General features: G+C 32.8%; 1 protein-coding gene across 2 annotated transcripts; it reads right to left on the bottom strand.

Annotated features, from left to right (window-relative positions):
• Positions 1-445: 445 nt before the first annotated feature.
• On the bottom strand, positions 446-15,471 carry LOC139510285 (uridine phosphorylase 2-like). 2 transcript variants are annotated; one of them, XM_071296781.1, is made up of 8 exons: positions 15,136-15,471; positions 12,053-12,164; positions 9,272-9,433; positions 7,466-7,586; positions 6,961-7,031; positions 6,065-6,200; positions 5,027-5,173; positions 446-4,275 (listed from the first exon to the last, which is right to left on the bottom strand). In XM_071296781.1, the coding sequence occupies exons 1-8, from the start codon at positions 15,174-15,176 to the stop codon at positions 4,127-4,129; spliced, it is 939 nt and encodes a 312-aa protein (XP_071152882.1). In that variant the 5' UTR covers positions 15,177-15,471; the 3' UTR covers positions 446-4,126. The 2 variants fall into 2 exon arrangements, with proteins under 2 accessions (XP_071152882.1, XP_071152883.1); XM_071296782.1 differs by lacking the exons at positions 12,053-12,164; positions 15,136-15,471 and adding an exon at positions 10,781-11,000.
• Positions 15,472-23,556: the final 8,085 nt, after the last annotated feature.

The following is a 23,556-nucleotide window of genomic DNA, read 5'->3' as shown; positions in this document are numbered from 1 at the left end:
AGCTCATCTAGCAAAATAAACTTGAGAGCTATTTTTGGACTTTTATGAACCCAAGTTGAAGTCAAAAATAAGCAATGCCAAAACATCCTGGTACATTTTTGGTTACATGTAATTACTATATATATGTAAGAATTGGTCACATGTATCTAATAATTATCATTTGAAGAGCATTTCAAACAAAACTTTTACAAATTGTTCATATCAGCAATAAACCAATTGTTTCATAATTTTTCCCAACTAAATTTTTAAATATGAGACCATATTTAATTAAAAGTTTCAAAAGAGTTGTAAATTATCTCCCTTTAGCATTTTTCACAGACTGAATATTAATATATTATAAGCTTATCATTTCAGAGTTTTTACAACATTATATCACCGATCTTGTTCAATGTTGCTATAGTTCACTTGTTCTTAGGGCAGTAAAAGTAAGTACACAGGAAGAAGATTATGTTTTAAAATATTTATTTAGCCTACATGCAAACAGGGACACATAGTGCAACAAGTTACAAAAATACATAAAAAGTGTAAAAAGTACAAACATTTTAAACTGTAATAATTTCAATTTTTGAACACATAAAAGTTACAAGAAAATTATGCTATAAATGTTTTAGCATCTTATTACTTAATCACTGATTCTGAATTAAGAAAAATATGATATATGGGTGTATTGAAATAATTTAAACATATATAAAATTAGTTCTTTTTAAATATTTGTTATAATTTCATTAAACTTTTCAGTGTTTAATTGGCATCATAACAAAAAATGAGGTAGGGAGAAATTGTACTTTATATTCTGGTCAGAATGTATAAAAACTTTGGTCTTACATGTAAATATTGGCTACATGAATTTATAAATCATTAAGTTATAAAACAGAGAATACAGTATAATGAATAAATTAATAATCAATTAACAAGTATAACAAGGAATTAAGTTAATATAAAAATGTTAACATCTATATAAAATACATATTTAATAAGAGCAGGTGCTTAAGCCTGATGTTATATAAGCAGAAATATAGAACGCCCTGTACTCCAGTGTTCACTTGGCAAGTTGGCATTGACAATTTTATAATTATATATTGGTTTTCCTGTCTGGATGATTTTACACCAAGTAATTTTTTGGGCCCTTTATAGCTTGCTGTTCGGTGAGAGCCAAGGCTCCTTGTTGAAGGCCGTACCTTGACCTATAATGGTTTACTTTTTAAAATTGTTACTTGGATGGAGAGTTGTCTCATTGGCACTCATACTGCACCTTCCTATATCTAAGTAAGAATTTTAAGTAGAAACAAAAGTTTAAATGTGATTATATGTTTAAAATATGTTAATAAATATCAATCTGCATGTAAAAGGTATATTCTTTTACTTATTGCAGCGTTACTGTTATGTTTAGGTGTTATAGTATTTTTGTTATAACACACTTTCCACTATTGTTCACAAAAAATTAAAACCAAACAGACTTAAAAGAGTATACAAAACACATGTACCATGCATTACAATTTGAAAGATAGAGATTCACTGAAAATAAAATAATATAAAGTAAAATCTTCATCAATCTATTAAATACATATCTTAACCCTGAAAATTGTAAACAACTAAACACTCCACATTCATTTAAACATTCCTTAAGGTGATATAATGATAGAACTAATGTAAAATTACTTAATAACACATAATAGCACAAACAGACAAATCAACAATAAAGATTTCAGGTAAGTAAAACTACTTTTGTGTTATAAGTGGCTTTTCTTAACCAGTTATTTCATGGTTTATAATGTTAAATTGTAATAAACTGTTAACACATAGATATATGTTTAGTCTTTGTAATTTGATACAAAATCACACACTGGAACAACTATTAATTCTCCCTACACTGCCAAAAACAAACAAGACAAAAATTGGAAAAACAGATAGTACAGCATATTATAAATTATTTATTTGAAGTCTTCACAATTTCTGAAATCCTGTATTGCACAAACTTCATATGTTTTAATTGGTCTAACTTACTGATTTCTGAAGTGGTCTATGTTGCATTTCCTGTTATAATTAAGGAATAACAGTTCTTTGTTTGAAGAGTTACAATTGTCAATTTGGAATTTGATGGTCATAAATGCAGTTTTACTGGAGATGCAAACTTAAAGCAAAGTAGCAAGACATATCAATTCTAAATTCTTGATTCAATAAGGCTTCTTAATAAAACTAGTTAAAGAGAAATTCAATAAACACATATTGACAAGAAAATAACCCAGGATTTCAAATTTAAGGATTTCTATATTCAAACATTCACCCCAAAAGTAGTAAGGTAAACTGTGGCCATTCATAATGATAAATTAATTCACAAAATTAAAACTGGTCTAAATAAAATAAAAAAGAAGGAATGTATGCATAACTCTACTTTTATTGTCTTCATCTAATGTTAATTATCTCCCCTTTGAAAGAATTATTTTCTTTAATGGAAGGTATTTTTCTACAGTTATAAAAGTTAATGTTCTTTAGCTCCCTATAAATATGAGACAGGAAATGTTTTTTCGTTGTTTAGCAAATAATTCTCTATCAGTACAAAACAGTTTTTTTAGTAAATTTGAAGGCATTAAAATCAAAGATATGAATTTCCCTGTTGTATGCTGTTTTCATTGTATCTAAATTAAAAGGCATTTATTAAATAATTCAACTAGATTCTTATTGACCTGTATCAAACAATGCTATTTTGATGAAAAAGCCTTCAGCCCAGTAGAGATTGGAAAATTCTAATGTGTAATATTTTTTCTACTTCTTGAAATTGGAAAATACCCCATTTGGGTATAAATGCAAAGTTTGAATAATGTAAACAATAAACTGTTGGATTTACCATTGATACAAACTAAATACACCTTATAGCATTAGATGAAAAAATAAGTAAGTTAAATTCATAAAAAACATCAGAAAAAATAATTCTAATTTGTCCATAGGTTGAAGAATAACTGATAGGGTAACTGATACAAACTAGGTACTCTTTTTGTACTTCTGACAGACAGAGTCGACTAGTTGGGAGAATTTTCTTTCTTCAAACAATGCACATGATTTATATTGATATGTCAAATAAATAAAAGAAGGAATACATGACTTTTAAAATAAATAACAATGAAAATATTTACCTTGGAGAGATGAATAATAAATATAATTTGTCTGGGTGATTAATAATTAATAAATTAAGCATATAGAAGCAAATTGATAAAACAATATTATGGCAAAATAAAATCTAAAAAAACAATAAATCAACATCTAAGATAAATAAGCACATAACACAAATCCTATTCCATATATTGCTCATTCTGATAATATTTTTTATTTTTTTATTTTCAAAGGTAATCTTGAAATCAGCAAAACGCTTTTATCGCTTTGAACAATATTTTTTTTTCCAAACTGAAATATTAGACTTTAAGACTAACTCTATAATATTAGAAAGCTTTGAAAATATAAGCTCTATGTTATAAACAAGCATAAAAAAGCTATCATACTTAAAATCTAAGATACTCTCAGAATATATCTTTTCGTTGGACTGATAAGTGAGCGATTAACAGATATATAAGTTCCATTCTTGTTAAATTCTTTAATATGATTAATCGTTGATTTCCCAAGAGTTGGCCATAACTCTTTGAACTAGAGACTTTAAACTATCATAGATTAACATGTACATCTAAAGCATATGTTATAAAGCATGTTTTTGGTGGATTTCGATCTGAATCATAATAATAGAGTTCTCAAAAGTGGTGGTCTAAAATTTTGCAAAGGACAGACACATTTTTGGTACTGTTTAAAAGATACAATAGTAAGGAACATGCAGATTTCTTTCAATTATGGGGAAAAAAAGATTTTGAGCACTCTGTCATAAACAGGAGTACCTTAGTTTTTACTAAACATTATATTCAAATAGAGTTTGTATAAAATATGAAATATTTAAAATTAAATAACAATTTTTGCTGCTAAGTGGAACAAATGTCATTTTCAGTCATAACTAGTATTAGATTGACTGTATTGCAAATATAATTTTTTAATTATAATTTAAAGTAAGCATATTATGCTATAAGAAGCATTGCTATTTGCTGGTCAAACTTTTCCCTGTTATCATCCTATATTCTTTAAAAAACTATTAACTTTTATATTCCATTCCAAGTTTCTTTTTAATGTAAGCAGCTACTATTCTTTGAGGTCTAGCTTGCCATTCCTCCATTACATCATGTGGAGTGTTTATCTGGTCACCGTTGAGACGATTTAACAAAGTCACACATAATACAGCACCTGTGAAAAATATCACACATTTATCAAAGAGACTATATGAATAATCTTACATGGATTAACAAATAAACAGTATCTTTTAAGGACATACGAAACAGAAGAGATTGACTTTTTCTTGTAATTTTGATACTTTATCATTTTTGATATTTCTATTTTGCACTCTTGAAAGTAAAATTTTGCCTGCTAATAGTTAATGTCACAAAAAACACATATTCATATTGGAAGATTTTACCTGGCCCTGTCACTGTATTTTTTGCTCTTAAGCACCTGTGTTGACCATATTATAAGTTATATGGTTCGCTACTGACCCCTACGGATCCATAGAGGGTTAGTAAAATTCATAGGGGGTGACACTCTCTATGGATCCGTAGGGGGTCAGTAGTTAACCGTATAACGAATTTATCGCACGCTGGACTTTTTCTGCTGCGTTATGTTGAAAATTAAACAATGAAACACAACAACATTAATAGATGACGTCACTATTAATGCGTCAAGAACCTCCTATGAAATTTACTAACCCCCTAGTCTCATAGGGGATCACCACGTGACGGTGTTAAACCAATCACAATGTGATATTTTACCCGCGGTGCGATAAACATATATGTTTTTGTCACAGATCAGTATAACACATATATAATTAATTTTACAACTTATTTTAGGTAATATCAAATATTCTAACAGCAACTTCATTAATATGTTTTTGCTACATGCAACTTCAAAATAAAAGACATAAGCTTTGAGGAGAATGACTTACTTTTGACACCAGCTCGATGTGTCATGGCAGCAAAGCATAAGGATTCCATTTCTATATTTCTGACCCCTCTCTCATGTGCTCTTTTTAGGAAAGCTAGTTTATCTTCTTCTGTATAATCACAGAATGCTCCATCTAACCTTGCTTGACCTTCAAAAATAACAAGAGTGTTACACTGTATTTAAATGCCTCTAGCTACTGTGCACCTGAGGGATATAAATGTCTCAGCTCTATTAACCAAAAAATCTTATGATTAAAATTGATACATGTATTAAGTTATACTGAATTGTTCTTGACTTGTGAGTATTTTTACTGGTAAGTTTTTTGGTGAAAAGAGCTTCTGAACAGTAGACTTCAGTAGACTTTCTGGCAATTGATCATAGAGAAGTTGCATTTAAAATTTGTCATTGAGTAAAAGTTGTAACATAATTGGTTTTAGTTCAATATTTCCTGCAGGAATTGTCTAATAAGACTAAAGGTATTGTAGAGTCAACTTTAAATTATGTCAGACAAAAAATCTCACATATGCCACGGTTCTGATGTTTTCAGTCAAGAAAGAATCACAGTCATGAAAAAAAGTTAAGGTAAATAAACTAGATTAACAGTTATCAAAGGTACCAGGATTATAATTTAATACACCAGACGACGCACGTTTCTTATTCATAAGACTCATCAGTGACGCTCAGATCTAAAAAGCCAAACAAGTACAAAGTTGAAGAGCATTGAGGACCCAAAATTCCAAAAAGTTATGCCAAATACGGGTAAGGTAATCTATTCCTGGAATGAGAAAATCCTTAGTTTTACGAGAAATTTAAATTTTTGTCAACAGGAAATTTAATAAAATGACCATATAATTGATATTCAAGTGGCATCGACCCAGTGGTGTAAACAGTTATCAAAGGTACCAGGATTATAATTTAATACGCCAGACGTGCGTTTCGTGTTAAAATTGAAGGTATTTGATATTAAGTACTTCTGATGGTTAATCAATAAACTGGTTGACAGTTGCAAACACATATTATTTTCTTATCCTGCAATTACCTTCATAAAAATCATATGTACACATAGTCTTTCCTAACTCAGACTTGCATCCAATTTCTTCAGAAATTTGCAGAAGTTCTTTGTTTAGTGCTTCGTCTAATTTGGCAGGATGTTGTATAATAAGTCCTAATGTTGGCTGTAAACAGAATAAAAATGCTAATTTTAATTTCAGATTTTAAAACTCTTAATTGGATATGATTTTATCTGCATAATGGTTTGATAAGGCTGTAACTACAATTTCTCTAATTCTTATACAATTTTTCCTGACATGTTGATTATTTTTATTTAATCAAGGTGTGGTTCTTCTGATCTCAGTTCTTCATTGATCAAAATTTGATTATGACATCAAATTTTCATGCTTTCCTATGAATTTCCTATTGTGACAGCACGAAAAAAGCAATCATGCCTGGTGACATCAGGTAGAAAGTACACATCTTTTTGCAGATCATTTGAAAAGAAGAAATAAGGTTGCCTGCATACTCTTTAAAAATCATTAGAGAAACTGATTCCACCACCAAATCTAGTGTAATATGATATTTGTCCACTCTTAATATCTTATCACACTCGAATCAGTGGTATAATCTATTTGTATCATGAAGTTTTATTATGCATAAAAACTTTTAATGACACTTCAATGTCAATTTGATATGGCTATTGATTAAGACTGTGTACAAATAAAAAAATATTTAAAAAGCAATTATTAATTTTGTTTAACTCAACCGTTCATACTTCTTTTACATTAAATTATAAAACATAACATTTATGTAGCAATGTACCAGAACCTCTTAAAGGAATTCATAAAGATCTTAATTAAGTTTAAATATATTTAAAAATAATGCCACCCCGTTTCTAAACCAAAATGCAAACAGTATCATAATGTATACTTCTCTACTTACAATTTCCATGTATGATCTAAGAATTCCATCAACTGCTGCTTCAGATATAACCACTGTTCCAGCATCTAACCCTACAACAGATATACATTTACTCATACATTGTATCAACAAATCTGAAATATATACAATTTTCAATCTTGTACTCATATCAATATCATTGCAAATTCATCCAGACCTTCAGTACTGAAAAAGATAATTATGTAAGAAATATGCACTGAAACTGTGATTAGATCATGTCAGATTAAAGTTATTAATTTTCTCCCTGACAACATCTGTGACTCTTCAGCTAAAAAGATTATCAATGTGTTCTTTCTTGAAGGTACTAATTATGCCCCTTTAATAGCAGAATGTTCCTGTTTTGCTTTTACACACAGTTTTTTTTATGAGTCAATCCCCTTAGGGCTAATTTTGAGCACTCACAAACATGTTTTGCCACGTCACATTTAATCTGTTACTGTCCCTAGCTAGGAGCTTGTAGTCCAGTAGATTCTATATTGATACATACCTAGTCCACCACTGGTTCCTAGTCTGAAGAAAACTACCTCTGAAGGATCGCACCCAGCATGCTGAAGCAGTTTCAGAATTTCATGAATCAAAATAGACAAAGATGGAATTCCCATACCATGCTGTAAACAAAACCAGTCAACATAATGTTTTTGCAATACATGTAAAACATTCAATCTAAATTTAGTCATAATATAAAATTAAAAAGCATGTAGCACTGAAGGGTAAAGATAGCACTAGTTTTGATTTGGGAACTAAACCATTGCAGTGTATAAAGTGTTGGAGGTTCAACTACAACTATGGACATAAGTAGATAACTCCAGTTTTAAATTTTATGTAAATAATGACAACATTGTTATTTTTAGAACAGATACTAGATTCATACACTTATCATAATTCTATCTATTTTTGGCAAGCAAGGTTTTATACCTTATATTATTTGCAACTTGAATATCAAGAGTATGTAGTTCGTTGACCAATTTCTTAACATGTTTATGGATGGATGTACAATTTCTTTTAATTTTTATAGAGCATTATATTTTATTCATCTTAAATGTGATAAAGTTTAGAAATGATCAGCTATCAAGCCAGTCCAGTAAGGTTTTGATTGAATAAATGCAATTTCTGACTTTAAAAGGTAGAGAAGTTGAATGTAATATTTAAAAATATCCTTTTCTAAAAATGCACAATTATTGTTTATAATTGCATCTTATATTTTCAACTGATTTTTTCAGTTGTTCTTATGTTGTAGTGTTATATCAATGTCCATGGTTAGGGGAGTGTAGAGAGCTCAAAAAACATATTTAACTCAATTAAATGACATTTTGTATGTGCCTATTCCAAGTCAGATGCCTATAATTTAGGGGTTGTCTTTGTATACTGTGTCACATTTGCTTTTTATTCATTGTTTGTATAGTTTTAAATCAAGTTGTATTCCCGGTTCAAATTTTTTCATTATGTATTAATGTATAACGTGACGGTACCCAAATTGCACCTATTTTGACAGTTTTTTCAACTAAGTTTTTTTATGATCAAGACAAAAATTTCCATTTTGTGTTTATTTTGTAGCCATATCCTTCTTTATTATAAAGGTACACCAATTTGATTTTCAATCCATAAGGAATCATAGAAAAATTGGTCTGAACTTACCTCCAAACCATCCCAGATTCTGTAATGAGGAGTACCCAAATTGCATCCATGCTTAAATTCACATCGTCAAAAGTCGAATAACAGAGCTTTTGTTTATTTTTTTCAAATATTTTGAACAATTGGATATTTGTCCATGCTTACTCTTCATTTTTTAAGAAATGGATACTTGAAACGTATTGTATTTGTTAATTTTAAAAAGATGACGTTTTGATGACGTCGCATGGCGACGTTTCAGTACATTTTGCTTTTTCAGTAAACACTTCATCTGTTGATAAATATTGTGAACGTTTTGTGTATATCTAAATATTTTTACCTATGTTGAAAGACGTGCATAGTATCAAATCATAAAAATACCATTTTTTTAGTCTCTAGGAAATCTTGTTAGATTTTCGCTGCTATTTTTGATAAATAGGTGCAATTTGGGTACTCGGTGCAATTTGGGTACCGTTACGTTAGGCCTTTAATAGCCTACTGTATAATATGAATTTTGCTTCCTGTTGAATCAGTGACCTATATTTGTAAACATCTATGTCATTTTGTGGATAGTCAATTAATTGGCAATCACACAACATCTGATTATTTTCATAATGATATACAAAAATGTATCTATTATCAACATTGGAAACCTTTTGCCTTTTTCTTCTTCTCTTATACTTACACTAACTGAGATGATTGGTCCCATTTTATATAAAACATATCTATCTGATCCTTTAGAGATGTTATATAGGGTCTGCCCTGGTGTTAACTTAAACTTCAGCTGATCTACCATGTAATGTGCAAACTTCTCCATCCGGGATGGTGATCCACCAAAACAAACAAACTAAAAATAAAAAATTAAACATTACATACTCACAATTTGTGAGTGTCCTTGTGAAAATAGTTTAAGACAGAGGAAAAATTTTACCCCCAGTTCTAACGGACATATTTTGGTTTCAACAAAGAATTAAAAAAAAAAGATTGAAGCAGAATTGATGACTTACAAGGAAAAATCTAAAACATCATGGAAGTCTACATGAATGGTCTCAGCCAACAACATATCCATACCATATAGCTTTCTTCTTGTTGTACAATGAATGTTGGGGGAAATGGAGGTCTTAGTTTACAATTAAAATCAGTGGAGGATCCAGAACTTTTCAAAAGGTGTCAGACCACCAATTAAAAATCCCTATCTGTTCAACCAAATTTTGCAATTTTCACAGCTTTCTAAATATTTTACCTTAAGTTTAACTTCATAGAAACCAGGTATATCCTTAATTGTACATGTATCAGCTTTCTACATGCCAATTTCCACCATACCTTTAAAGCCTTCTAACAAAATAACTGACCTTCAAACAGAGGTACTCCAAAAATAAAAACTGGTTTTCTGGAAATCTCAAATTAGTATACTATGGAGCGCATTAATCCTCAATTTTTAATGCAAACTCATAGACAAGTAAATTTTGGCTCAAAATGATCTAGATATATTTCTCTTTCACTAAAAGTTTCATTTCTGCAAATTTGTTGGTTAGTTTAAGTAAACAAGGACATCAAAAGCACTATTTTGTGTCAGAGTAGGGCTTCTTTTACATACGTTCTAAATTGGAGGGAGTAATTGGTGGTCTGACACCTAAAGGGGTTGCCCACTGACTGGCCAAGGGGGAAGGGGGGGGGGTTGCGCTCCAGTCATGCTTCAGTGATTCCCTATGTAATCAACCAAAATTTTTCAACAAAAAGGGGGGGGGGGTTAATTTCATATCATCCATTTCAAGTTCTTCTTTGTTATCATGGTTATAGATCAGATAACTTTTTATTATGCTGTGGTGTAAATATAACACCAACTATAAATCATTCAAATGACTACACTAAATTCATTTATACTTTTTAAAATGTACATTTTGTGGTATAAAAGTTATGGTACATTTGTACTCTTTTTGTCATTCAGGAAACGATTACTTGAGTCATAATTATGATCTTAAGGAAAGAATGTTGTTAGTTTACAATATTTTTTATTAAGCAAAAAGATTTTTTTTTTGTGTTTGTTTATAGAGTAGTATTATTCCCTGAATATGTTCCCACATATATAGGATATTAAAGGGCAAAATTGTCCACAAAATTAACATTAATGAGCAAAATCATTCCATTTATCTTTTGTTTCCTTTAAAAAAAATTCACAATCTTGAATACTTACATTTGATATGCCATTATAGTAGTGTTTCCTGCAGTTTAAAAAAAAGGCAGAGTGATTATTCCAAAAGGCCACTCTTAAGTCGTAGCATGTTGGGCTACACTGAAGCATACCCTTTGTGTAGAAATCATCACACAACACTTTAAGGGCGCCGCTATAAAACCAGGTTCAATTCATTATTTTCTACATTTGAAAATGCCTGTACAAAGTCAGGAACATGACAGTTGTTGTCCATTCGTTTGATGTGTTTTATTATTTGGTTTTGCCATTTGATTAGAGACTTTCCATTATGAATTTTCCTCAAAGTTCAGTATTTTAGTGGTTTTACTTTTTACATAGATATAAAGGCACTTTTATGGATTTTAAATAGATTGAAATATACCATATAATATCGATTCCTTAGACTGATTGTGACAAATATCTAAGGATGTGTCTTAAAGTGTCATGACTTTCATAATTTAGAGCATTATGCATTATGTAATCCTTTTAACTTAATAGGTAAAATATAATGTATATATCTCAATGTCATGAAAATCATGTGCTAAGATACACTACACTGCTGTCGATTTATTGTGTATACATTATATCATGTTTTGACCTCTTGTACACATTTGTTTCTGAGGAAATAAAATATTTGTATTGTCTTGTCTTTCAACTGATTTTTATAGTTTGTTCTTATGTTGTACTGTTATACCACTGTCCCAGGTTAGGGGGAGGGTTGGTATCCCGCTAACATGTTTAACCCCGCCACATTATTTAAGTATGTGCCTGTCCCAAGTCAGGAGCCTGTAATTCAGTGGTTGTCGTTTGTTTATGTGTTACATATTTGTTTTTCGTTCATTTTTTTATATAAATAAGGCCGTTAGTTTTCTCGTTTGAATTGTTTTACATTGTCTTATTGGGGCCTTTTATAGCTGACTATGCGGTATGGGCTTTGTTCATTGTTGAAGGCCGTACGGTGACATTTAGTTGTTAATGTCTGTGTCATTTTGGTCTCTTGTGGACAGTTGTCTCACTGGCAATCATACCACATCTTCTTTTTTATATTGTCTTGCTATTTATCTGCACAAAGAATTAGTGACAAACACCTTTTACCGGTACATAACTTAACATAACTCTTAGGCTATTCTGTACTACATGTACTAGTCCATGATAAAAAAAAAAAAAAAAAAAAACATTCTAAAAAATACTGATCTGACATTTTAAAATGTGTATTCAGTTTAAAGTTGTGATAGGAAATTTTATATATCTTTTATCAAATTAATGAAATGATACCTTCACATCACCAAATATTTCTTTCAGGTCATGTGATTTGTTGCTTAGCGCCAGGTGATACAAGACATCTTCTTCCATGGAATCAAGGTGGATATTCCTGACAAAGGATATCCTGAAAGTACAAAGTCCTACATTAACATGATTAAATACATGAAATACATCGCTTATACATGTGAAAATTCATCAATTAACTCCAGTGCAGTAAATATACTCACCTAGTGAATGAAATTAAACTTCTTGATACATTGACGAAATATGGACATTACTGAAACTTTCCTGAATCATATACTGTCTACAACCTTCAGCAACATATTCAAGAATAAATCAAACAGTCATTCAAATTTATACTTGTACAAGTTTTCAATCTTATCTATTCCAATTTGTATGGGCTTTTAAGCAGATAAGAAATATCCACACCCAAAGTTTGGTAAGACTTATTTCTGTATATGACCAAAACAACTATACAATGTTCTACTCTTTGACCAATTTCCCTTTATTTTTCCTTATCCTAAAAAATGAGAAAATCTTCCAATCTAATTATATTGGGTGGGGAGGGAGGTGTTCTGGGGGTTGGTATCCCCCTTTTTGATAACTTATGCTTTTATATGGGGACCTTCAGTTCGAATTCTGCTTTTAAACAACTTGCATGTGTTGGGACCCCTTTTTTTGAAAAAAAATATCTGGACCCTTGCCTTCATTCCATGATACTTATCATATACAATACGGGTATATTATTTGCTTATTATATCAATTATATGTGCCCTACCACATATCTTTAAATTTAAAATCTGTTATTGAATTCTATTTTAACCATTGTGAAAATGTTGTTTATTATTGATCATATTACTAGTATTATGCTCCTGAGGGTCCATGATTGGTCAAAATGGTCAATAAAAATCTTGAATCTAAATCCAAATTGTGTAAGCCTTAACACAGGCACTAAGTAAAAGTTTTTGTCAATAGTAATAAATAAGGGCAACAGGAAGAAAATAGGCTAGCGGTAGGTCTTTTGACCACTGAACAATTTTTGGTAAGTGTGTTTGTATAGCTGTATGAAATTTGTGTCTTGATATTGTTTCAGTTTCGTTTCAAACGCATCCCATGCAAGTTTGAAATTTTTCATCCAAACAAAATTGTTAATAGGAATCTCTTCATCCATTGTTCAAAGTATAATGACAGTAATACGAGTAGGTGTGCAGTTAAATACTTACAAGTGAACAGTTTTCTCAGCAGGCTTCTACAATAACTTTTTTTTCAACTTGTCCTGTAGGACAAGTACATACCAAAATTGACTTGTCCGAATGAAATTGATACTTGTCCAAAAAATTTCTATTAAAAATAACCTTTTTATATTCTTAGTTGATTAAAGGAGCAAAACGAATTTAAACAATATAACAGAATTTGATTTATTTCTTTTGAAATACTTTTCAAAAATATGAGTCAAGTACAGCTGCAAAACTAGTCATGTCACAGGAATTAGGTTCTAGTTTTCATCAACGCCAGCTAGTCTCATCAGACTCTTAACAGGAGGCACCATCTGATAGGCCAATGTACACTCATTGGGTTTGTATCCTGTGGTTTTTTTTAAGTTGAAAAAAGCTTATTCAAATCAAGGATTTGTACAGTAAGTGTCTTACTATACAAATCCTTGTTCAAATGCAATCAATAAAAAGAAGAAGATAAGCCATCATAAGGTCGGAATTGCCAATGAGGGGGTGTTCGGATCAGTAAGACTGGTTTCCGAGAAAAGTCTAAGAATAGTTAAAAAGTACCTGACAAAGAACCAGTTAAAAATTATCGATTGCAAGTAAACATGTTGAAGAAAAAGGCTTTGCATTTGAATAAACAGAATACAGAAACATGTCAAATTAATATTTGTTTTCTTGTTTTTTGTTTATAATTACTTTGTTCATCAAAGATGGATTAAATTTATTTTCTGCAGAATAATAATGTACTTGTCCCGACGGACAAGCTTGATACAGCTTTTACTTGTCCGACCTTTTTTCCCCCTGATACCGGACAATCGGACAAGCGTTATTGTCGAGGCCTGCTCAGCCCAAGTTTTCAACAACAAACCATTGAACTATATTTTTTACCTTTGGCACTACTAATTTGGAGAAGTAAAAACTGTATCTTTAAGAACATCAAAACCATTAATACCTAAAACCCTTTAAACACCATTTGTTGAATAATAATATCTATTATTTATTACTATAACACATATTATTTAGTAGACATGAATGAATTAAGCAACCCAACTATATAGAAGATTTATGTTTAATAAATCTAGCGTACATTGCTGTTTTTCATGTAACAATAACACAATGTAACCGTAGCCTCAATAATTATTGTTACATTCGTAATTAATCGGTTCCTTACCCAACTTTGCATTATGGCAATTAGTCTCCAATGTAACAATAACATTTTTATTATTGTTACATTTCCATGTAACTGTAGCCAGTGCCTATGATTAAAAATTAAGTAATTTAAATGATTTTATTGTTTTATGATCTTTTATTGAGTGATGTTTTTCTTTAGAGTTAATAGTCTTTTTGGGTGTTTGGTGGTGTTCAGTGGTCACGGTGCGGTTGTTTTCAGTGGTGAAAAGACCAACCCAGAAAATAGTGTCCATGTTTATACAATACATGAACACTATTTTCTTCCGATTGCCAATATTTTATTATATTATATTATTAATGACAGAACGTATTATGACTGTGGTGCTAACTGTAGTGTAGAAAACTAGAAACTTCTCATCATGTCTCCTAGTCCAAATAATTATGACATCTTGAAAGGCTGTTATATTTTTTTCTTTGACACCTTACAAAATGTACATCAGCACAGTAAGGCATCAAAGCAGAAATTTAAAATAGCCTTCCCAGACCTCATAATTATTTGGACTACATCAGTTTAGTTTAAACATATTTTATTTGTTTAAATACAAATTGGATAAGACACAAGTCAAACAGACTTATGAAGTCTTCTCCATAGACTACATCAGTACAGGCCGGTATCCCATCTCGGGATCCTCAAACTTCAAATGTAAAAGTCCCAATTCTTTCAAATATAAAGGATAAACCTACCCTTCCTGCGAGTCTATACGTAAATGTCTATCCAAAGCCATGATTTTCTTTGTTTACTATCCGCTTTTGGAGAAATTCTTGGAACTGACGCAACTGCAGGTATCAACTTACTCGAAAAAATTATCAAGTTAAATCTATAATATATTTGAGTCACTGTATTTACAACAACATTATTAAACACAATGTAATATAAACTTTTCGGTTAAAGCTGTTCAGTTGTAAAATAACTTAACAATTAGTCTACAAATTATATATACGTGATGTGATATGACTATCCTTTTATTTCTTTTGTACTTTCCCTTTCGATTTATAAGGTGAAGGTCGGACGAATAAATTGACCTTGTCCGGGATTGACTAAAACACGGAAGTGTGAAAAAATGTTCGGTTTTTACGTGGGAAGGGCTTAAGGGAAAACGGTACTATTTATTCTGCCATAGGCGACAATATTAACATTTTCTAAATTTACCACTTTTTAAGATAAAAACCTGGATAAGACAGTTATATGTTGTGTTAGTACTTTATTATTCTGTTTTAAAAATTAAAGCCAAATAGTATCATGACCAACTTCCAACGGAGCTTGTTTATGTTATCCATGCCCACCGTCATTTTGCACCAAAGGAGAAGAAAAAGGTCCGGTAAGGACCGATTTTGGCCTCAAATTTCAGGTTTATCTGACGAAGTATTTTGGCCACTTTTTAAACACTTCGTTAAGTGTCTATTTTATTTGAATCAATTAGTTTTTGTGAAAGATTTTAACTGATTTTATCATAAAAAACGAACCGATTCAAGCTGAAATATGAAAAATCTACCAAATATGCCGAAAAATGTCACTTTTCAGATGGTTTTTGTCAAAAATGAAAGTGGCCGCATCCGTGTTCATCCTCAACCTTTATATATGTTATGTATTATCATAAAATACAACTCAGATTTTAATATTAAGCATTTTAAGGATGAACACGAATGCGGCCACTTTCGTTTTACACGAAAACCGTCTAAAATTCAACTAAAATGCTAGAATTCTGAAGATTTTAGTAATTTAGCATGACTTTGTGGTGCTAGTACCCGATATATTTTCATTGTATTGTCAAAAACAGCCCATATTTATGTAGCAGAAACATTCTTCTATTCAATAAATTACTAAAAGTTTACATTTGAACAATTTTGTAAAACTGCTATATTTTGGGGCCAAAAAGGGGTCTTTCTTACTGAACCTACTCCTTTATGAAATTTTGCAAGTCTTTTCGAATGATTCTCTAGAAAATATTTCAATAGGTTTAAAAATTTATATTGTAAATATACACACTGCAGTTATTCATAGATAAATAAAAAATATATTGTACCCTTACATCCAATCACAGCGCTCATAATTTGACTTCCTTCACCTGCTTGGGTACACAAAAGGCCAACCTAATGCTTGGAAAATTTAATACTACCGTTTTCCCTTAACATATATATGTAAAATTTAAACTGATTTCGAAAGCTGACATAAATAACCATTTCATGAAATATAAATTGTTACATAATGTTTAAATACTGTATTTCAATTTCCTCATTCCGCCCCCTTTTTCTGAAAAAAAAATATAGAGCCAATCCCAAAAATTTTCTTTGTATGATTTATCAAGTATTTAATAAAAAAATTAACAAGACTAATCAATTTTATCGAGCGTCGAATTTATCAATAGATAAACTCTTGTAAGTTAAATCAAGAATAAAAATAGTATAAAATCTTACTATATCATCGTGACATCCTTGGTTACTAGCTTGTAACTGGAAGAAATTATATAGATTAGACAGTTGGTTTTCCCGTTTGGTAGCTGCACTCATGTAGCTGCACATCTCTTTATATGAAAACTCTTTAGTTCAAAATAGATAATCCATCAAAAGATTTCTCGAATAGATTATCAAGTTTTCTGTCTATTCCCAGTCGGAAACCCGGTTGAAATAGAACAAAAGAATCGAAGCTCTTTGTAAGAGAAGGCGATAAGTGCTTACTGTAATGTTTACTATAGTGACAAAAATTTTAAAAGTTAATAGAAACAAACAAAATTACAATTTTCTTCTCAATAACGAAGTGTTTAATTAAAAAAAAAAACACCATTTGCATAAGTTTTCAATTCATCTAGTACATAGTTAAGCAGAACAATTAGATATCAAGTCGACGACATGGGTATCTTTCAAGTTGGATGTAGAAAATGCATAACCTCCGATTTTTTTTTAAATTTACCACGGACGGAAAACATATCAATCTATTAGTTCAGTAATTTTCGTGTCTGCCCTTCCATTATGTGACTCAAGAAAAAATTCCAAAAATTGGGTAACAATTGTATCGAAAAGAGAAAATCGAGTGCACCTTTTTATGTTAGGGCGTGTTTGAGTTGAATATTTTGTCTTGATATCGTACAAAGCAAGAATATTTCATACATCGTCTCGCTTCAGATTCTATCATTTTTATATATCAAAGCTATAGGTTGACTTTATAACATCAAAAAATTACAGTACTAAAAGATGAAATATATGGGTCAAGTGAAATACCTATCTAATGATTTTATTACATTAAATACCTCACCTTCATAAATTTAGATATCAGTCCACTCGCTGCATTATTCAACCGGAAACCAGCCAGAAAAAGAACCATGACCCCGTGACAACCTCTCCCACCTGACACCTGTGCTTCCTAAACCTTCATCATTTTTTCCGGTTCAACAACGCATGCTGCACGCTTTTGTGGAGGAGGAAAAAGTTTATTTTTTGCAAACAAGTGGTTTATTATATATATAGAAATTCAAATTGATATTTTTGTTTATTATAAGTGTATTTAGATAATTTATCATCATTTTAACTGAATATTATGGATAAAATTCCAGCTTCGGCTACCCAAGAGGTAAGTGACAGTTAAATACACACTTCCAACAGTAATTTGTTGTCCCCTTGGCGTTCGGCCACCCATTCTGATGACTTTTGGGATAGAAGTTTGGAATTTCCAGGTGTTTCAGGTGTTGGTATGGAACAGGACTCAGAACCTGTTCCTGTCAGGACTTTGCCGTTCACTCCCGGTGCCAGTCAGTTGAGGCTATCTAGGCCTAGTAGGGTATCACATACCGTTACTAGGCCTGCACAGATACCAACGTCTCCTGTGTCTTGCACGACAAGCAGGCAGGAGACTCTACCAGCTGGCATCAGGAGTGACCCCTTTTCCAGGACTAGGTGGCCCATGAATTTTGCCTACCCTCCCATGCCTATGGGTATGCCCAACTTGCCGCCTTATCCCCAGCCCTTTGACCCGTATTCGGCTCAATCAGTTTGGTCAGGGGTTTGGTGGTAGACCCTCTTCAGAGTCATCCTCTTTGAAGGATGAGATGAGGAGTCTTACCACGTCCATACACAAGATTCAAGCTACTGTGAATGCTAAGTTTGTGGAGTTTGGTAACAGGCTTGATCTGATAGAGTCTAGGGGTCTGTCTCCTAGACAGTTGTTGGAAGACGACTCGGTGTCTTTGGCTCCTAGAAGTCAGGAGGGTAACTTTTTGGATGACCAAGGTGGTATTTCAGATGTTGACAGTGTAGTAAGCACAGAGGGAGATGCTTTCATTCCTAAGGAGCCTTCTTCAGGCAATTCTGATTGCCTTAGGAGTCTGGTCTACTCGATTCGCAGGGATATGTCAGATATACCCATGTCGTCTCAACCTAGGGTTTCTTCTACTCCTTCGGATTTCATGGCTTGCTCAGGTATAGTCAAGCCAGAGTGTAAGGGGTATTATTCTTTTCCAGAGTCGGGGCACTTTACAACTGCTTTGTCTTTTGTAAACTCTTCTCTGGCTGAGAATCTTGATAACACTAGCAAAACTGGTGGTAGTAAGTTCTCTGGTTTCGGACCTGCCTCTTACCCAGGGAGATGTAGATCTAAGGACTTTGAGATCCATGGATCTTCCTTGGGTATGTCGGCTCCTAATTGTGACAGGGCTTTTTCTAGTTTACTTGGTTCGAAACCTTTGGATGGCCTCAGACTTTCTCAAGCTTCTTATGTCAAGTCAGAGAATAATCTGAGGTGTTTGACTTTTGTTCTTGAGACAGCTGAGCACTTTTTGTCAGCAGCTGGGTCTCTTTTAAAGGACAAAGGGGAGGAATTTTCAGACTTGAGGTCTATGCTGCTTCAGGTAGACAAGAGTCTTGGAATGTCTCAATTCCTTCTTCTTGGGACTGTGGCCAACTTTACTCTTGCTAAGAGACAGGAGATTCTTGATAAATCAACTGTCTCTGAAGCGCTTCAGCAGAGACTTGTCAGTTCTCCTTTGTCTAAGGACAAGTTGTTCTCTGTTTCCTTAGAGCAGTTACAGGAGGAGTTGAATAAGGCCCCTCATGTGGTCAAGGTGGATGTGAAGGTCACTGATGGGAAAAGATTTGTCAAGACCACTCAGGTTAACAATCCTTCTTCTGCTCATCAACCCAAGGCTTCTACCTCTTCTTCTTTGAATTCACAACCTACGAAGAGACCAGCTTTTTCTCGTCCCAACTATTCTAGTGGGAAGAAAGCTAAAGTTGTTAAGGGAAAGAAGCAGGGTAAGTGATGTGTTGTCCCCTCCGTTGAATCGTTCCCCACTGGAAGACTATACTTCTCCTCTTCATCTTCTTCCAGTGGGGGGGCTTTCTAGATCAATGGGCTCTGATAACTTCAGACAAGTGGGTACTTTCGATTTTACGGAGGGGATTGGAACTTCAGTTTCTGGAACAGCCTCCTCTTTCTCCTGTTCCAATCAATCTGTCAGTGACAAAGGATTCTCAAAAGAATCAGTTGTTACAAGACGAAGTGAACATTCTTATACAGAAGGGTGTGTTGGAAGAGGTCAATCCTCCTTTTCATCTAGGGTTTTATTCCCGGCTGTTCTTGGTTCCCAAGAAGAACGGGAAAATGAGACCAGTTCTAGATCTTTCTGTTCTCAATCAGTATCTAGTGGTCCCACATTTCAAAATGGAGACCAACAGGTCTATCAGGTCGACTATTCATCTAGGAACTTGGACAACCTCTCTAGATTTGATGGATGCCTATTTTCACATCCCAATTTCTCACAAGTTTCGTCATTTCCTGAGACTGGTTTGGGCAGACAAGGTTTACAGTTTCAAGGCTATGCCTTTTGGCCTGGCTATTGCACCCCTAGTTTTTACCAGGATTTTTCAGACGGTGGTGTGTTATCTTCATACTCAGGCAGTACTCATTCACTCCTACCTAGACGATTCTCTTATCAAGAATCATTGCCGATCTCTTTTGGAGGAACACACCAATTTGTCTATTAGTCCATCAGCTGGTAAGGCAAAATTTCAGTTCTGTGTTACACCCCAGGGTACCGCAATTTTTTGGTTTAAGTTTAAAGAGTAATGTCTGAAGAATGTTTTAAGAGGTGTTAGACTTTTGAAAAAGTGTCCAAAAGGGGTTAAAAGGGGTCTTATTTAAGAGTATATCAAAAATTTTGTTTCACACATATGTACAGAAAAAAGAAAAAATAATCAAGTATTCGGTACAACTACCCTTATTAAATTGAACAAATCATATCTTATTAATACGGAGGCTACTTTTTATTTAATTTTTAAATCGTATAGGACCAAGAAAAAAAGGGGGAGGGTAATATCCAAAATTCATGATGTTGAATGAACCAAAGCATACATACTAGTTTTCTTGATAAAAAAGGTATATTTTTTACATTGAAACATAGAGCATCAAGTCACTAAAAGCAGTTGAACAAAATTCAAAGGTAAGAAAGGGAAAAAACATGGAATTAATGACAAACACAAACATAATCAATGTACATCACAGTCATTGAAAAACACACATAGTACTAAAAAAAATAAAAGAACTGTCAGGGTTTCAAGATCTATATTAAAGTTCTTTTAACAACAGAATCACCACTTTTTAAGGTCATGAAGAAGGTCAATCCATAGAATCATCTTTATTTTTGTCAACGCCATCTACCGAATCATCATCACCATCATCTTCATCATCTTCGTCGTCATCGTCAACCATATCAACGATTTGATTATTCTTGTTGCTACAATCACTCGTATATTTGCAGCCATCTGTACAGGATAAACCTTGTCGAATACATGAACATCTTTTGGTGGCTCAACCAGCGCAGCTATACATGAACAGCTTATCAGTATCAATAAGGCATCTGACGCTGGCGGTTGGTCTAGCCAATTGATGCTGATCAAATCGTTCTTAACAATCCAATCCTGATTATTTGGCGATGAAACAGTGTTGTGTTATAGAGCAGATTTCCAAATCTTTCCCTGAAAGTTGAATCGTTTGATGTGCTTTAACATTGCATCTTTTGTTGGGGCAGTAGATGACAATGAATGTTTTTTGCATTGCAAAAAAAATCTGAAATTCATTGATGTTATTATAATCGTATCCATTTATAGCACACAAAAACCTCTCGAGTGTTTTTGGCAGTTCTTCGCCTACCTCTTTAAAATTTTCACCAAGACGGGATAGACCTTCTGAAAACTCCACAGAACGATTCAAAACGCCAAATGCTTTGCGTTTTCCCTTACCAGACAAAGCACTAAATGAATCACAACCACTAAAGGCGTGAAATCTTGTAAGTGCTCTACAAACATTCTTCCCAAATTTTGCGCACATTGATTGCACATTTTATAATCTGCATTTGGAAGACGTACCTATAATATTTGAACTGCTGCGATTCTGAAAATAGCAGGCCAATACTTCCACATCAGATTGATTTTGTTACAATGGAATCGTAACCTTTGTCAGCTGCGTGTTTTGCATGAAGAAACATTTTTTTCTCGGCTTCTTCCTGTTTGCTTAGAAGCTCAGTGCATTTTACACTTGTCACTATTTCATTTTCAACAGTGATACAAATAAATCGATTCCTTCAAGTGTAATTCTATAGGATTGTTAAATCCATTCCGACACAAAGAATTTAACAAGAGCAACTTTGTTTCTACCAACTGACAACAATTTCTACCATTACCGAGGACACGATTGTGATGGTCTCGAAATTATTGTTATGATTTGCCCTCCGAAGGACCTGCGATCCCGATTTTTTTATGGACATTGTGGGATACTGATCAGTGACAAAACCAATGCGGGGAGCTCTATTTGAAACTGAAAGGATGGTTTTAAAAACAACATTTGCCAAATCAGAAAAAGTACTTGGTATCCTTGTGATGGATTGAATGACTGCCATGCAATCAAATATCCACATGCTTTCCTCAGGAATAGCTTGCATTTGTTCAACGCCCCTTTTTAAAAGACCAGCAAGGACAAATTTATTTGTCTTTACTAGTGTACCATCAACGTTTGCAAAAGTCTATGGAAGAGGACCTAATTCAAACTCGAGGACCTCTCGCATATCCAACTGTCTTGTCTGAGCTATTACCCTATATCTACTTTCAATGTGTTGTTGTTCATATATCAGTTATTAACTGCTTACCTTTTATTTTCTTTGTAGAAAATGTAAGCAATGATTGTCTTTTAATTGGTTTGAAAATGCCGATTGACTTTTGAACAAACCGTTCACTGATAAAATTGTCTGATGCCAACATTCCCTTTTTATAGGCGTCGCACATTAATCCAGAGGAAGAAACAGTGCCCGAGGACAAGCCTGATAGCTGCTCAGATGTCTCAAATGGGTTTGTCCACCTTTGCAGTGTTTAAACCAATTTCAAAACGTCAGTGTCATCTCATTTCATTCGAGTTTTGTCAAGTTCTGTTTGTGTGGATGTTTCAGGATTAACTATTCATGCCAAATCTCGACATTTTGATGATATTGAAGCTCTGTCATGTGCATTTAGCAACCAACGTTTAACAGAACCTTTATTCAAACTGAAACCAACAATGCCATCTCTTGTTTTGGTATCACTGTTCAACGTTTGCTCAATTGTTTGGTCAACTGGAGATCTAGAAAATCCATGAGAACTTCTCTGAACACAAAAACCACCAGATGAACGATACACATGGGCATCAGGATATGTATTTGGCAGATTTTGCATATGAAGCAAATATACTGACATGTATCGGGAATAGTTTTGACGGTCATATGCGAAAAACCATGGTAACATTTTTTCAACACATGCCAAATGAAGTTCCCACTTACCTTCCCTTGTTGCTCTTATAAATACCAATAAAAGTTCGACCATTTCTATGTAAGAATTCCAGAACTTTTTCATTAGTCCCTCACTTAGATTTCAATATACACTAAATACCTCAAATAGTTTACCAACATAAGGTGAAATTAGCAAGGTTTTTAAATTGTTTTCTGTTAAATTTTGTCTGATTGAGCTAAGATTGACAGAACAGATGCTGAAAATTAGGATCGAGAAATTCATTCTCATCATTTGAATTAAGCCAAGAACCAAATGCTTCCCAACGTAATCGTTCAAAAGCTTCAGATACAATTTTGAGCAATC

The sequence above is a fragment of the Mytilus edulis genome, chromosome 2 (genome assembly GCF_963676685.1).
Source record: "Mytilus edulis chromosome 2, xbMytEdul2.2, whole genome shotgun sequence".
NCBI classification, from domain to species: domain Eukaryota; kingdom Metazoa; phylum Mollusca; class Bivalvia; order Mytilida; family Mytilidae; genus Mytilus; species Mytilus edulis.
This window is presented reverse-complemented; position numbering and strand designations above follow the sequence as displayed.

What these genes read in the sequence shown, in the direction of transcription:
- LOC139510285 (XM_071296781.1), bottom strand. Translation starts at nt 15,176, where the DNA reads ATGGCTTTGGATAGACATTTACGTATAGACTCGCAGGAAGG. An exon ending in AAATATTTGGTGATGTGAAG is followed by an intron (nt 9,434 to 12,052) that starts GTATCATTTCAT and finishes TTTTATTTTTAG; the next exon opens with TTTGTTTGTTTTGGTGGATC. An exon ending in ACATCGAGCTGGTGTCAAAA is followed by an intron (nt 4,276 to 5,026) that starts GTAAGTCATTCT and finishes TATTTTTCACAG; the next exon opens with GTGCTGTATTATGTGTGACT.